This window comes from Acinonyx jubatus, chromosome B2 (genome assembly GCF_027475565.1).
Source record: "Acinonyx jubatus isolate Ajub_Pintada_27869175 chromosome B2, VMU_Ajub_asm_v1.0, whole genome shotgun sequence".
NCBI lineage: Eukaryota > Metazoa > Chordata > Mammalia > Carnivora > Felidae > Acinonyx > Acinonyx jubatus.
In genome coordinates this window covers 137,020,500-137,036,294 of record NC_069385.1, presented here as the reverse complement: position 1 = coordinate 137,036,294, position 15,795 = coordinate 137,020,500, and the positions used below count along the sequence as shown (strand labels likewise).

Sequence of the window (15,795 nt, the reverse complement as noted above, 5' to 3'; positions counted from 1 at the left end):
CAGTTAACCCTTAAGGATGCTTACATCCTTCTGACAAACCCAATTGTGCAATAAGAATAGGTTTGTTATGAATACTGTAGTGTGCTTCTTTGAGATATGTGCAAAAAGAGTTTGACTTTCACCAAAGAGAGAGAAAATTCTTATTTTAGGGCACATATATGCAGACAAAAGAAATGCATTATCTAGATAATTCAGTCTATGTAATTAGTGAGGATAAATCTTAGCGAGGATAAGTAATTAGTAATTAGTAAGGACAAAAAGAACATTTGGCCTAAGCCATGCAAGTCCACTGCTTACAATGATCAGATTATCGAATAGCCTTTTTTCTAAAAATATTTATTTATTTTTAAGAGACAAAGTGCGAGTGGGGAAGGGACAGAGACAGAGAGAGAGAGGGAGGGAGACACAGAATCCGAAGCTGGCTCCAGGCTCTGAGCTGTCAGCACAGAGCCCGATGCGATACGGGGCTCGAACCCACCAGCTGTGATATCATGACCTGAGCCAAAGTTGGACGCTTAACCGACCGAGCCGCTCAGACACCCCTATTGAATAGTCTTTCTCCCCTAATTTGCGTAGACCCAGCTGAGGATGGGCGATGTGGCATCTTTTCCCAGGATAGCAGAGCTTCTCTGGGAAGAGCCAAAGCCAGAATTTAGGAGGAAGGGACCAAGAGCAAGCCTTTGAAGGGGTAGAGAAGATTTTCCCAAACCTATCCAGTTAGAAATAAATTCTATTATCATCAGCCCATTAGTCCACATATCAAATATTCTCCTCTCTCCTCCTCTCTTTTCTTACATGAGTTTTTAGGTTAGGCTGTTCAAGTTATAGACCACGTTGCAGCATTTAATTCTAAGACTTGCCTTTGGAGTTTTGAGGTGAAAGAGTAATGAAGGGCTTTCAAAATGCCCCCAAACATTACGGTGTGTATAATGGGAAGCATATGGATCTGCGTCATAGCTGTTGGAATCGTCAGTGATGTTACCTCTTATAAAGGCCTCAAAGACAAGCTCTTCTTAAAAATTAGTCAACAGATACTTGGTAACGTGTAGACGTTTGCAGTGAGATTGGTTTACGCATAGACAGTAAATGTTATATTCAGAATATGAACTCTTGGCTGGTCTGAGGACCAGAATATGGCTCCCACACCAGGAACCTGTCCATTAGTAGATGTTGGGCTGTCTGTCAGCAAGGAGACAGACTCCACCCAGTAGAAGGGATCATCTAGGAAAAGGCAAAGCCAAAAAAGAGGCCATTGTGTTTAGAAATAGGATTTATGATATTAGGAACATCACATTACCTCCGACTGGTGTTAGGCAGAGATAAGCAAATACGTTCTTTTTTTTAAATATATACATACATACATACACACACACACACACACACACATATAATTTATATAGAATATATGTTATATAAATTTATTGTCAAATTGGTTTCCATATAACACCCAGTGCTCATCCCAACAGGAAACAAATAGATTCTTATGAGGTATTTACACTTGAGAACGTTGTTTCTGTGACTTTCAGTTGCAGCTAAAGAATCCCCACTTGAGGGGCACCTGGGTGGCTCCGTCAGTTAAGCGTCCGACTTCAGCTCAGGTTGTGATCTCACACTTCGTGAGTTCGAGCCCCGCATCGGGCTCTGTGCTGACAGCTCAGAGCCTGGAGCCTGCTTCGGATTCTGTGTCTCCCTCTCCCTCTGCCTCTCCCCTGCTTGTGCTCTGTCTCTCCCTCTCTCTCTCAAAAATAAATAAACTTAAAAAAATGTTTTTTAAAGAATCCCCACTTGAAGCAGGATTTGTTCCTTCTGGATGATGTTAATGCTCTAAGAGGTTTGGGATGGGATTTATGGAGCCAGCTCCAAGTGGGTCCTTCCCATTTGGAACTCAGTGGGCGTCCTGATATGATACTGTAACTTGTAGGTATATTTGTACATACATATATGCAAATATACATGTGTGCGTGATGTAATGCAATTCTGTAAGTGAATAGCAGCCTCATCACCCACTTATGTAGGGAGACTAGAATTGTATGAGTAGATATAAGGCCCCCAGTACTTCACAATTTTCTGAATGATGAAATAAATCCATGAGCTCATGCCATTGGATCTTATTTATTTCAAGTAAACATTTAGCACTGTTGGGGGGCGTGGGAATGTTAAATTCCTCTCTTTTAGTGGGACTATAATAGCTTTGTTCACAGGGGCAGAAATCGGGAGCATATGAAAAGAAAATGGGTTTGGAGGGCCAAAGACTGCGATTAAATCACTATTCCATGATCTTACAGCTAGGATGTTAGGCAAGTGATCTAATCTGTTGGAGATATAGTTTCTTATTTGTAAAATCGGAACAATAGTACCTTTTTTCACTAGTCTATTGTGAGCATAAACAAAGTATTTTTTGTGAAGTCCGTACCTAAATGTTTGACAGGTAGTGGACATTCAAGAATCTTTAGCTCTCTTTACATTATTAAAATAGCCCAGAACAATGAAGTTTCCCCCCCCCCGATAATATGCACATTTATATGGGCTCCTGTTCACACGCACGCTATAGTAATAAGCTTGCATATAAATTCACTCCAGTTGTCCCCTCTATAAATACTATGCCTTTTATGGAGCAAATAAAGTATATCCCTTAATAAGTGTGTGTAGAACCAGATAAATCGTAGTTATCAAAAAAGATTAGATAAACTAGAAAGCCACAATCCATATAAATTACATGGAAATGTGCTACTTTGGAGGTTTGGGGATATTTCATTATTTTTTAAGTTTATTTATTTATTTTAAGAGAGAGAGAGAGAGAGAGAGAGAGAGAGAATCCCAAGCAGGCTCTGCACTGTCAGCACAGAGCCTGACACGGGCTCAAACTCACAAACCATGAGCTCATGACCTGAGCCAAAATCAAGAGTCAGAAGCTTAACCAACTGAGCCACCCAGGCACCCCTAGGTTTGGGGGGTATTTTAATTACTTATGTGTTTGTGTATGTGTGCCTGTGTATAAAATTCAACAGAATGTTTTTAATATTATTATAGTCAATATTATTTTGACTTACCTCCATCTATCATTTTCATTGTTCTTCCTTCTTCCCTGCATCTACAAACTTCCACCTAGATTGATTTTTTTTCCTCTACCTAAAGAATACTCCGTAGCATTTTCTTTAGTGCAGATCTCTGGTGGTGAATTCTCTTAATTACTATTCATCTGGAAAATGTCTTTATTTTGCCTTCATTCCTGAGGGATCCTTTTGCTCAATACAGAATACTTGGTTGGCAATTCTTTTTCTTTAGTGCTTTAAGGATATTCTATTGTCTTCTGGACAAAACAGTTCCATTTTTTTTGTCAGTAACTTTTTCATTTAAGGAATTTCACGTGATTCCTCCCACTGTCAGTCATCTTAGTTCTTCCAAAGTCGGAATCACAATCTTCAAAATAGCCGTTTTAAAAAGAACTTGTGTTCAGTCCACAATTGTCACTTTCACTGCCAAGTTCTTTCGGTTGGGCTTTTCTGATCTCCGCTTGAATATGAACACACATCAAAAATTCCCCACCTGTAATCTTTGCACTTGATGTTGGGCTTGCTTAGCTCATAGACAAAGACTTAGACAAGTGGGAAAAACAAATCCTCTTTTGCAACCCAGAACTCATCGTTGAATGTGAGTTTTGATACAGATAAGAAGGAACATGATACTTAAAATAGTCCCTTGGGGCGCCTGGGGGCTCAGTTGGTTAAGCGTCAGACTTCGGCTCAGGTCATGATCTCACGGTCTGTGGGTTCAAGCTCCGCATCGGGCTCTGTACTGACAGCTCGGAGCCTGGAGCCTGCTTCCGATCCTGTGCCTCCCTCTCTCTCTGCCCCTTCCCTGTTTGCACTCCGTCTCCCTCTCTCACCCAAAAATAAATAAACATGAAAATAATTTACAAAAATAAAAATATTTTTCCTACTTAGGGGTTAGACCTTCTTGAATCTGTGGATTGTTGTCTCATACCAATTTTGAAAAATTTTTAGCAGTTATCTCCTAAAAAATGTCACTTCTGCCGCGTGATCTCTCTCTCCTCCAGGTGGAATGCAATTTATTTGTCTGTTGGGTCTTCTCCATGTGTCTTCTGTGTCTCTCCTATATCCTCTGTGTCCGTGATTTTTGTGTCTCTGTGTCTCGTTCTGCATGGTTTCTTCCGAAGCTCAAATTCAGGAATCCAGTTCATAGGTTCTGTCATCAGCCACATTTATTCTGTTGTAAAATTCATTGCGTTTTTTATTTTAGTGAATATATGTTTCTTCATTCTAGAATTTCCATGGATCTTTGGAACACAGGTTCTAGATCTCTACCAAAATCCTCAAGCTTGTCTTTAATCTCCTTAAATACTATAAGCATAGGTTATTTTTTAAAATATTTTTTGAAGTTTATTTTTGAGAGAGAGAGAGAGTGTGTGTCCATGAGCAGGGGAGGAGCAGAGAGAGAGAGGGAGAGAGAGAATCCCAATCAGGCTTCACGCTGTCAGTGCAGAACCAGATGTAGGGCTCAATCTCACAAACCTGTGAGATCATGATGCCGACTGAGCCACCCAGGAACCCCCCTTTTTTTAAGTCTTTTTAAAAAATGCTTATTTATTTTTGAGGAGGGAGGGGCAGAGAAAAGGAGACAGAATCCTAAGCAGCCCCCACTGTCAGCGCAGAGCCTGATGCATGGCTCAAACTCACAAATGGTGAGATCATGACCTGAGTCTAGGTCATTTTAATGTCTGCGTATCTGATGATCCTACATCAGAAGCCCCCGAGGGTCTGTTGCTATTATCTGTTGTTTCTACTGGTTTTTTATTCACATCCTCTGGTCTATTTGTGGACCTCATCCCTCTTTTTTAATTGAATGTCTTTTATTTGGAAATAATTGCAAATAATTATTTTTACTTGGAAACAATTCAGACCTTACCCTCATTTTAGGGGCTAGGATGATTAAAATCTGAGCTTCAGACTTTGAGAAGGCCTGTCTGCTTCTGGCTCACCTCACTTCTAGAGTGTAGAGCACTTTGGAGTCACAGCCCAAAAGAGTGGAGCTCACCAGAGAGCATCCTCCCGTTGATATACCTGAAGGGTACCCTGAATTTCATTCCCTTCTCCTCCCCACCGCCACCATGCTCTTGAGATTACAAAAAGTCCAGACCACTTGGTTTTGAAACTGTTCCAGTTTGGAATGTGCAAATGCCCTTGGAGGAAAATAGCCCTAAACACCAGGTTTAAATCTCTAGACTGTCACCCTTTCCCTGAACCTTCCCCGGTGATTTTTCACTACCTTATTTTCTGTCTAGTGCCATAAGAAATAGTTCTTTTACATTTTGCCCTTAGTTTTTGTTTACTTGGGTTTTGTTCAGAGTATTTGGTTGTCCTCAGCGAGAAGATTGGTCCGAATTACCTATTCTGTTACTTCTAGAAAAGCCACTGAAAATTGCCTCTTTAAAACGACTTCATTGGTTTTTTTTTCTTTTTTGTGTAGCATAAAGTTGAAGAAAATAAATTTCTAGGAAAATTAAACCTTTAGAACCTCAAGTGCATTCAGCCTTACTTAATGGCAACAGTAAGACCTTCACTGGACAGTTTGCAAACCCCTACACCCACTGTCTCCCTGCCTTTTGTTCATGTATCTCCACTTCCAGGAATGTCTTCTCCTTGCATCCACACCTGTACTCCACCCTGATTATTTTTTAAAACTCAGCACAGTGCATTAGACTTCCTTAATCACCTCTTCTTCAAACCGGTCTATGCCTTTTCTCTGCCCTCCAACAACTTAATATTGTAGTAAAGTATTATCACCCCACTGGCCACATTGATTGGCAGTTACTACGTTCGTGGACCTCTTCTGCCTGCTTGATTGTGAACTACTCTGGGACCAGGACTTTTTCAGCTTATTTACTTAGCATAGTGCATGCATAGCACATGGTGGCAGAGGAAACAGCAGCTTTTGGGAGGATAGTGAGCGCCCCCCATTTTGGGGAGTGGTTTTCAAACCAATGCACAGCCTGATTTGAGTACCTGGAACTTGACCTTGGACGGGCCAAGTACTTGCTCTCTCTGCCCAGTTTACCCTCTCCCCAACGCAGCCCACCCCTCAATCCTCTCGAAATGCTGCCCAGCCTTCGGGGTCCCAGGAAAACGGGGAAGCCCTGCCTGTTTCCTCCAGCCTTCACCGGCTCTGCTGTCCCCAGGTTTTGAGTACACGGCTCATTTATCCGATAAATATTTATTAAGCTTCAGCCATACACCAGGTCTCCTTTTAGGGGCCAGGGATACAGTGATATAAACAGGTAAGTGCTGCCTGGTGGACCTTACATACAGCCTCATTCTGATTCCTAATCAGCTCTGTCATACGTGAGAGTGGCATTTGCCCAGTGAGCGGAGAAAGTGCAAGACTGTATCTTGTGCTCCAGGGCTGAACACTGAGCACCTGTTCCATTGCCCTTGGGGGCCGATCCATTTGTTTAAAGGGAGGCCAGCTATAGAGCTGATACTCAGTAAAATGATACTGTGAACACTAAATGGACTTTTTTTTTTTTTTTACTGGCTTCTACCCAGCACCTATATATGGTAAATACAGGTACAGCAAAAAATTAAGGGCCTCATTTGCGTGTGTTGGCGGATGAGGATCGTGGAACAGTCTTATTCCCTCCCCTGCCCCCCTTTGGCTTAGGCACGTGGGCGTGTATGAATTAAAACAAGACTAAAATGTCTTCATTTGTTTCCTTCTTCTTTGCTCTCTGTCTCTCACTGTCTCCGCAGGTCAGCGTGGAGGTTTTGGTAGAGTACCCTTTTTTTGTGTTTGGACAGGGATGGTCATCCTGCTGTCCAGAGAGAACCAGCCAGCTCTTTGATCTGCCGTGTTCCAAACTCTCTGTTGGGGATGTCTGCATCTCACTGACCCTCAAGAACCTGAAGAACGGCTCTGTTAAAAAGGGCCCGCCCGTGGATCCGGCCAGCGTCCTGCTGAAGCATTCAAAGACGGACGGCCTGGCGGGCAGCAGACACAGGTACACGGAGCAGGAGAACGGCATCAACCAGGGAAGCGCCCCGATGCTGTCCGAGAACGGCGAACTCAAGTTTCCAGAAAAAATAGCATTGCCTGCAGCGTCCCTGCTCACCAAAATCGAACCCAGCAAGCCCACGGCAACCAGGAAGAGGAGGTGGTCGGCGCCGGAGACCCGCAAACTGGAGAAGTCGGAAGACGAGCCACCTTTGACTCTTCCTAAACCTTCTCTAATCCCTCAGGAGGTTAAGATTTGCATCGAAGGCCGGTCTAACGTAGGCAAGTAGAGGCAGCGTGGGGAAAGGAAATTCGGCTCTCCCTTCTCATTTGTATCCAGATTACTGTACTGTAGGCTAAATAACACAGTATTTACATGTTACCCTCTTTAGGTTTCTGTTATAACCTTGTCATTAGAGTTACAGCTGGTGTTGCAGCAGGAGACCGGGGCACATGCTTTTCCAGGAGTGACAGTGGCAGGTGGGGGGGAGGGGGGAAGACAGGGCCCGCGCAGGCTCCGGGCGTCCTGGGAGAGAGGAACGTGGCTTCCGAGCACCTGCCTTTTCCAGCTGCAGGGAAGCCGCGGCCCGGGCGCTGACTTCCGCCGGTTTCCTGTGCAGGTTCTGCGGGCAGGGAGCTGCCGGGGAGGGGAGGAAGGGGGCGTGTGGGCGTGCACTTGGGGGGCGCGGGTGCAAGGCGGGGGTGGAGGGTGTCTCCTTCCCTCTGCCTCCCTCTGCCTCCCTCTCTCTGGCACTGGCCTGGAGGTCCCGCCAGCAGGGCAGGGTCCTGGCGAGGGCCTCACGTGCAAAGCAAACATCAGGAACCCGGGTGCAGGGCCTGCTAGAGAGGCGTCCGACAGCAGACGGAAAGCCAACCGTGTAAAAGGACCTTTTTTTTTTCCCCTCCAACATATTTTACAATAAAAGCAACTTTTAATCCTATAGAGATATATTTCCCCCTATGGGGCCTGACTGCACTGATATTTTTTTAGAGCAACTGCCACACGTGGGATTTCGTTTCTGCTTTACCAAGTGCAGTGATGTCGCCCGGGTGTCACGGTGGGCAGCGCAGCTTGGCGCTCCGCGCGGCGGGGGGCGGGGGCGGGGGCGGGGCGCTGCGGGGGAGCGGACCGCCCACTCTGGATTCTGTGCAGTGTTAGGAAAACCAATCAGGTTATCACATTGACTTCGCTCAAACCGCCCTGCAGAGAGCCGCGGAAGCGCTCCTCATTGGGTTTGCAAAATCTGGTCTTTTAACTCTAGTACTGTTTATAGTTCATGACTATGGACAACTCGGGTGCCACGGGTGCCACTTTTTTTCAGATTCCAGTGTGACGTGAGGAATTAGATTTTGAAGATGAACATATATATATTACTATCTCTAAGCACTTAAAATGCTGTTCACACTTTATTACCAAGCATCTTGGTCTATCATTCAACAAGTACTGTATCTCCCTTTAAACTCTTTGGGAAGAAAAAACAAAACAAAACAAAAAAAATATATAAGTTGCTTTCTTTTTTTTTTTTTTTTTTTCAACACTGTAACTACATTTCAGGTCTGCAGAGTTTCTCACGAGCAAGATATTGGAAGTTTCAATGTGGTTTAAAGGGATGAATGTGAATTATGAACTAGTATGTGACAATGAATGACCCCCAAGTACATCCTGACAGGATGTACTTTTCACTTTGATGTTTGAGAAAGAAGTAAGGGCATATATGCAGAGCTGGCAGAGAAACTGAGAGAAAAGGGATGGAAAAAAGAATACTCATTTTTGTCCAGTGTTTTTCTTTGTCAGATGAACTTTTAAAAAACCTTGCGATTTGCACATCTTGAGTTTATAATTTGTGTGATATTCCTGCAGTTTTTATCCAATAACATTGTGGGAAAGGTTTGAGGGACTGAACGAGCATAAATAAATGTAGCAAAATTACTTTCTAACCTGCCTAAACTCTAGGCCATTTTATAAGGTTATGTTCCTTTCAGAATTCATTTTGGTCTTTCTACATCTGTCACAAAAAAAAAAACAAAAAAACAAAAAAAAAACAAAAAAACAAAAAAACAAAAAAAAACAGGTCTTAGCAGGACAACTCTGAGAATTTTCTTCAGACTCATTGAGAGAGTTTTCCATAAAGACATTTATATATGTGAGCAAGTTTTTTTAAATTACTTTATTGTTGTTATTAATGTTATTTTCAGAATGACTTTTTTTTTTTTTCCATCTGAAATCAAATCGAGATTCAATGTTTGGTACAAACCCAGAAAGGGTATTTCACAGTTTAAGCCTTTCATCCCCAGAGACCTGAAATATTGTTTGTGGGTTTTGGGCGTGTGTCTTAAAGTGCTTTAAAAAAATTACAATAATAAGGTTTTATAAGTAACGAGAAATTTTTAAATATTCTCACTTGGAGTGGCTGCAACTTATCTGAACAAATACTTCATCAGATTTTTCTTTTACTGCTGAAAGTAGTACTTCTTCCATTTTACAAATTAAAAAAATAATTTCTAATATCAACCCACATTTTGGCTATCTAGTATCTCATTACATTTAGCTCTTACAAGAACTTAATGATTTATAAACCATTTTCTGGGGTGTACCAAAAACATTTGCATAGGTTTAGAATAGCTAGAACTTTCTTTGGATTTCATTATCCTCTCAGCATGCTAGCAGAGAGCTGGGCGAGCCCATTCTTGCGGTCATACTGCTTGTTTAGAGCTGGTTTTTGTTTTTGTTTTTAAAGTTTCTGCTCAGAGACCTTGCTTAATCTTCCATATATTCTGCTCAGGGCACTTGCGATTTTAGGTTTTGTTTTTCTTTTTGTTTTGTAACCTTTAATGGTAAGAGGAATATGGGGCTGCCATATACACTTCGTCCTCCTCAATACCACTATTCACAGAAACTCACGCGGACGCAGAAACACACATCACCGCCTTTCGACTCAACTTCCAGTATTGTGCTAACTGGATCCTCAACACCAACACTAAAAATGGGAAAACATACACGGTTCGGAGCAATAGGAACATCATCGTAATTTTTGTGCTTCTATTTCAGGTATAGGAATTCTTAAATAATTGGTTCTTTCTAAACATCATCCCATTTCACGCTCTTGCTTTTTTAGTGTGTGCAACACTTCCCGTGCCAACAGGTCCGACCAGTGTGCTCTAGTTAAAGCTCATTCCCCATCCCGCCCGTCTTCCCCATTCTGGCCAGAGAAGGGCTGGAGGGAAGGAACCGGGAAGGAGAGCAGCTCCCGCCGTGAGCTCCCCACCACGGATGCTGAGTGCTGGGGAGGGGAGCTTTCAGGAGCCCCATATGTATGTCACCCTGTTGCAGAAAAAGCCAATAAAGGAAGGCTAGGGGACCAGCTTGAGTCCCTCTGTCACCATGAAGAATAGTGAATGTGCAGTGTGGGGAGGAAGCAGGTAGATTCATTTCTAAGGCACACCATGGAGCAAAGAGAACCAAGATCCACCCATTCTCCAAGGTGTTTTCCAGAGCAGGTGGGTCCCTCCTCGGGTCTGTGTCCTGGAGACTTTGAGCTGTGCCTCAGAGCACGGGTGGGAAGCGTGGCCCGATGTGTGCGTATGCGCTCTGAACATGCAGCCAGTAGCCATAGAGGGGCCCCTTTGAACAATGGTCACCACTCCTTAGTGGCAGCTTTCCCTTCAAATAGGAAGAACATCCCAAGGACAGGGAACCTCCTCTTGTTGGCAGACATTGGCCAGCTCCTGTGTAGCAAACATGACAATGAGAAACATAGAAATTCTTCAGTGCCGTGCAGCTCACAAGGACCAGCCGTGTGCCTCTGTACAATGTCCGCTTGGCAATATCTACTGACAACCATCTTCCGTTCTTTCTTTCCTGTTTTCCATTTCTAAACTAATAACAGCAGGCCTTTTGCGTTTACAGTGGAACACAATCACCAAGAAATCAGTCAGGGCGAAAAGAAAAAAAAAAAAAAAAGAAACCAACAATCAAGAACCTCTCTTTCTAGGGATTTCTAAATACATTAAAGGACTGTTCCTTAGAATGTTTAACGTAAGAATTATTTCAGTTTGTTTGGGCCACATTGCGGGGGCGGGGGGAGATACAAAGATGGATGCCACTTACCTCAAACCTTTTAAAGTGGAAATCCAAATTGCATTTTTGTTTGGACTTTCAGAATCATTTTCGATGTCAGTCAATTTTTTGTTTTGTTTTGTTTTGCCCAACTCAACCCAGTTGGGTGTGGGAGGATTGGATTTTTTTTTTTTCGTTGCTGTGGATCCCTTTTCTAAGTCTGAATTGTGACCCGCTATGTTTTCTGTTAGGTGAGTGTGTTGGGTTTTCCCCCCACCAGGAAGTGGCAGCACCCCCTTTTCCCCTACAAGGAACTCTGCGGAACCTTTCTCACCTCTTACTCAGGGACGGGGCTGGTGTGTGTGTGGTACACTGACGTGTCCAGAAGCAGCACTTTGCTGTGGAGGAGGCTTGTACAATTTCAAGGAATGTTTGGATTTCCTGCATCTTGTGGATTACTCCTTAGATACTGCATAGATTGCAATATAATGCTGCATGTTCAAGATGAACAGTAGCTCCTAGTAATCATACAATTTACTCTTTGCACATAGTTTGATCTTTACTGAAATGTGTTGCCAAAATTTATTTTTGTTGTTGTAGCTTTGGAATTTTTTTTTTTGTCTGTTTTTTAAGGAAACAATTGACAATACCCTTTAACATCTGTGACTACTAAGGAAACCTATTTCTTTCATAGAGGAAAAAAAAATCTCAAAATGCTTTTGAAGACACTAATGCCATGTATTTCAGATGTGGGAGAAACAGCAGAGTTCTTGGACAGGAGGCCAGGCTTTGTGAGCCGTGTTGGTTGTCATGGCTACTGTTTCATGAACTGCACGCAGCTCAACAAACTGGTCTGTTCTCTCCCAGAACCCTTTGCATTTCTATTTCCTAGTCACCCATGATGATTCCAGGTGGAAGAAGGGCCCGCAGTCTCGTGGCCCAATCCGGCACCTTCAGCGGTGATATAAAAGGAAAGGAAATTACGCTTTTTATTTTTTAAAGTGGAGTGGGGGCCTTTGCTTCCACCTTTGTGTTTTTAACCCAGATTTTCTGAAATAGAGAATTTAGGAACACATCAAGTAATAACTATACAGAAAATATACTTTTTTATAAAGCACATGCCTATGCTATTGTGTTGGGTTGGTTTCCTCTCTTTTCCACGGACAGTGTTGTATTTCTGTTGATAGGGAAACTCCAAAGAATTTGCACACCTCCACTCCGGAGCTGAGATTTCTTTTACATAGATGACCTCGCTTCAAATATGTTACCTTACGGATAGGATCTTTTCTTGTAGCACTATACCTTGTGGGAATTTTTTCTTTCTTTCTCTCTCTCTCTCTCTCTTTTTTTTAAATGTACACCTAATTTGAGAAGCTGAAGAAGAAAAAATTTTGAAGCACTCACTTTGAGGAGTACAGGTAATGTTTTCAAAAATTGCACAAAAGAAAAATGAATGTCGAAATGATTCATTCAGTGTTCGAAAGACATGGATCTGTTGAAACAATGAGTTTCATACCTTGTTTGTAAAAACAGAAAAAAAGCATAAAGGTTGAAAGTTACATGTTGGTTTTTTTTTTGTTTTTTTTTTTGTTTTTTTGTATATAGAAATTTGTCATGTCTAAAATTATCAGACTTGTGTGGTTATGGCCTGGAAGAATTACTAGGTAAAAGGCTCTTAAACTATACCTACGCTTCCTTTATGTTTTTGTTACATAGAGCCCTCTTCGGAGGGAGGGCAACTCTGTATTCTGAAATTTGAGAATACTGTTCATTCCTGTGCTGAAAGTACTTCTCTGAGCTCCTTTCTTGGTTTAAACTCTCAAGCCATTGCAACTCCTTTTTCTTCAGAGATCTTGTTTCACATTGTCAGCACTTCCTGTTTCAATAAACCCAAAGAATATAATCCTGAACAAGAAGTGTTTGTAACAAGGGATCCTAGCTACCAGTAAAACAGAACTCATTATGAGGACAAAAAAAAAAAAAAAAAAAAAAAACAAAACGAAAAAAAAAGAAAAGTTCAGCCTTCTTTCTCCGCCACCCCCCCCCCGCACCTCATTTAAATGGGGGGTATAAACAAGAATTTCAATTGCAATGCTTCATTTTACTTTAATTTTGGGGTTTTTTTCTTTAATCTTGAGGCCAAAATACCCAGTAAAACACGGAACAACTTCTCAGAAGAGTCCTATTCTGTCCCAGACACAAAGCAGCCAGCAGCAACTGGACAGCTGTGGGGACATTGAACAAACCCACCTACAGTTCTTAAATTCAGAATCTCAGCCCCTCCCTTACCATTCAATGCAACGTTTCTGGTAGCTGACATTCACCTGTACGATGGCGGGAGGGAACAGCGGCTTCAGTTTTTCACGTCCTTCGTGACTTGCGTACAAATGGTTCAGCTGTATTAAGATTAAGTGCATTTGGCCAATAGGTAGAATCGACACAGCAACAGTCTCTAAGAATTTCCGTCACTTTTCTTATCCGAAAGGACTCGAGTCTTCCACTGCAGATAATCGAAGACTTCACCCAAGTTTTCTTCCCCTTTAGTTTTGTTTGTTTGCTGTCTGGATGGCCAACGAGCCGGTCTCCTTTTCCATGGCCAGTCTGAAGGTTTGCGTTGGAAGTGCTGCTTACAGCATTCCTTGCCGGGCTAATATACCGTCCTCTGGGAATATCAAGTCTGACGTGACTGACGCTGGCTTAGAGCTGTGTCTTTACACGGCCGTTATCAAGAAGCTGGGTGTGTACGTTTCCTCTGGTTCTTCCAGGAACCACTGCTCTTATTATCTGGTCCAGGAATGGGGTCAACTGTTCAGTCCGTGAACATTTAGTTTGACACCTATACGTTCGGTCCCGCGAATACTACCCTTTTGGGTGGTTTCTTCCGGCTCGGTGTTCACCTGTAAACCCATTTAGGGTCCAGTGAATGGAGGTCTCGGGAGAGCCCTGCCAGTATTCGTGGTGGCCTTGGTTTAAGACAGTCCTAACTTCTGGCCAGTGGGGCCCTGGCCCCAGAGCCATCTCTGAGATTCGTATCACTGTCTGTTTTACTATCAGATCATTACCCACCAAACTTCCAATCGTATGCCTCCCACCGGCCAAGGGAAAAGAGACACCAGAACTTTGGGGCAATATCAGACTGACACGGCCAGTACAGAGGAGAACTAGGGAAGGAATGTTTTGCACCTTACTGAAAAGAAAACTTTTAAGTGCATACATAGTTAAGAGCTTTTATTGTGACAGAACTTTTTTCCATATGCGTGCATACTCTCTGTAATTCCAGTGTAAAATATTGTACTTGCACTAGCTTTTTTAAAACAAATATTAAAAAAAAAATGGAAGAATTCATATTCTATTTTCTAATCGTGGTGTGTCTATTTGTAGGATACACTCGAGTCTGTTTATTGAATTTTATGGTCCCTTTCTTTGATGGTGCTTGCAGGTTTTCTAGGTAGAAATTATTTCATTATTATAAGAAAACAATGTTTGATTCAAAATTTGAACAAAATTGTTTTAAACAAATTGTCTGTATACCAGTACAAGTTTATTGTTTCAGTATACTCGTACTAATAAAAATAACAGTGCCAATTGCAAATGTGTGTCCTTGCCTCTGTCAGGTGTTTCAAGACAAAGGTTGAGAAAAGAATGGTAACCCCCGGCCCCTCGCCAGAATTAGCCCCGCTGTGATCGCCGGGTCCCCTTGCAGTGGGGAGTGGATGCAAGGCATTGCCCTTCCTAGGAATGCTTTTCGGGGAGGTGGGGAGGAAGGCTTGGCCATGCAGGAGATGAGAGCCTGAGATAAAAGGCACGTTTCAACACCCGCTTTGGGCTTATTCAGTTCACGTTTATTTCCTCCTAGCTGAACAATGCTGTTTACAAGAGATCTTTGTTTCTAGACAGCATTTGGCAGCTTCACGGGACTCCAGTGGCCTTGCTACACACTGGTTTGTGGTCCCAAGGTGGAAAGTTCCTTCGGATTTCCTTTAGCTCATGCCTGTTAAAAAAAAACTCAGCAAGCCAGGGGGACCTCCTGGCATGCGGAAAAGGAGCCCCCATTTGTCTCAAGAGCGCTGCTCGGTAGGTTTCCCCTGTGTCCGCTCTCAGGGAGATGCGGCTTAGTTACCCCAGAAACTAACTCCCCGGGGACCCATGCAGGCGGCGGCGCCCCCCCCCCCCCCGCCCCCCATCTGCACGTGTGGCTATCAAATCCTTCTGCAGAGACGGAAGGGAGTTCTCAGTGCTAAATTCAGGGTTCTCACTGAGCCCAGGGAGGAGCTGGTGACCCCTTTCCTCTTGCTGTCTTCCTGGTTAGATGTTTGGGGGCGGGGAGCTCGCCAAGACTCTCCTCTGGGGACTTGTCATTGAGGCCCCGATGAGCTGTGAGCATTAGCGCTGAAAAGAGTATGCACGGCACCGGGGCGAGGGGGTGGGGATCCGGGGGACCTTGCAACCCACGAGGGGGTCCTGCCCCTCCCTCCAGGGCGGTCTGGACGGACGTGCCACGTGCTACGGGCAAGTCTGGGGAAAGCAGCCTGAATCACCGCCTTCCCCGCTGATGTAATACTCGATGCTTACGGTTCTGAGAGGTTGAGGCCCAGTGGCTACAGACTTGGCTCCAATGTTCACACGAGGGGAAAAGCGGTGTCACGTGCGGCAATGGGACGGGCCTCGAAACCACCAGGTGCATAGTAGGAACGGCCCCTGGTGAACGGCGTCTCACTCGCGGACACCTT

At 43.5% G+C, this 15,795-nt stretch overlaps 1 protein-coding gene and 1 non-coding gene across 19 annotated transcripts in view; both read left to right on the top strand.

The window, feature by feature from the left end:
- The window catches only part of ATXN1 (ataxin 1), a 415,717-nt gene extending 401,060 nt beyond the window's left edge, over positions 1-14,657 (top strand). For 17 of the 18 annotated variants that reach the window (XM_027040355.2, XM_027040352.2, XM_027040353.2 and 14 more), the window contains one exon: positions 6,768-14,657. In XM_027040355.2, the coding sequence (XP_026896156.2) occupies positions 6,768-7,298 (531 nt within the window). In that variant the 3' untranslated portion in view covers positions 7,299-14,657. The remainder of the gene's footprint in view (positions 1-6,767) is intronic. The other variant, XR_008298749.1, reaches the window with a different exon arrangement.
- On the top strand, positions 3,557-3,682 carry LOC113593988 (small nucleolar RNA SNORA40). The gene has a single exon (XR_003414364.1). It is a non-coding gene; the product is annotated as a small nucleolar RNA SNORA40 (small nucleolar RNA).
- Positions 14,658-15,795: the final 1,138 nt, after the last annotated feature.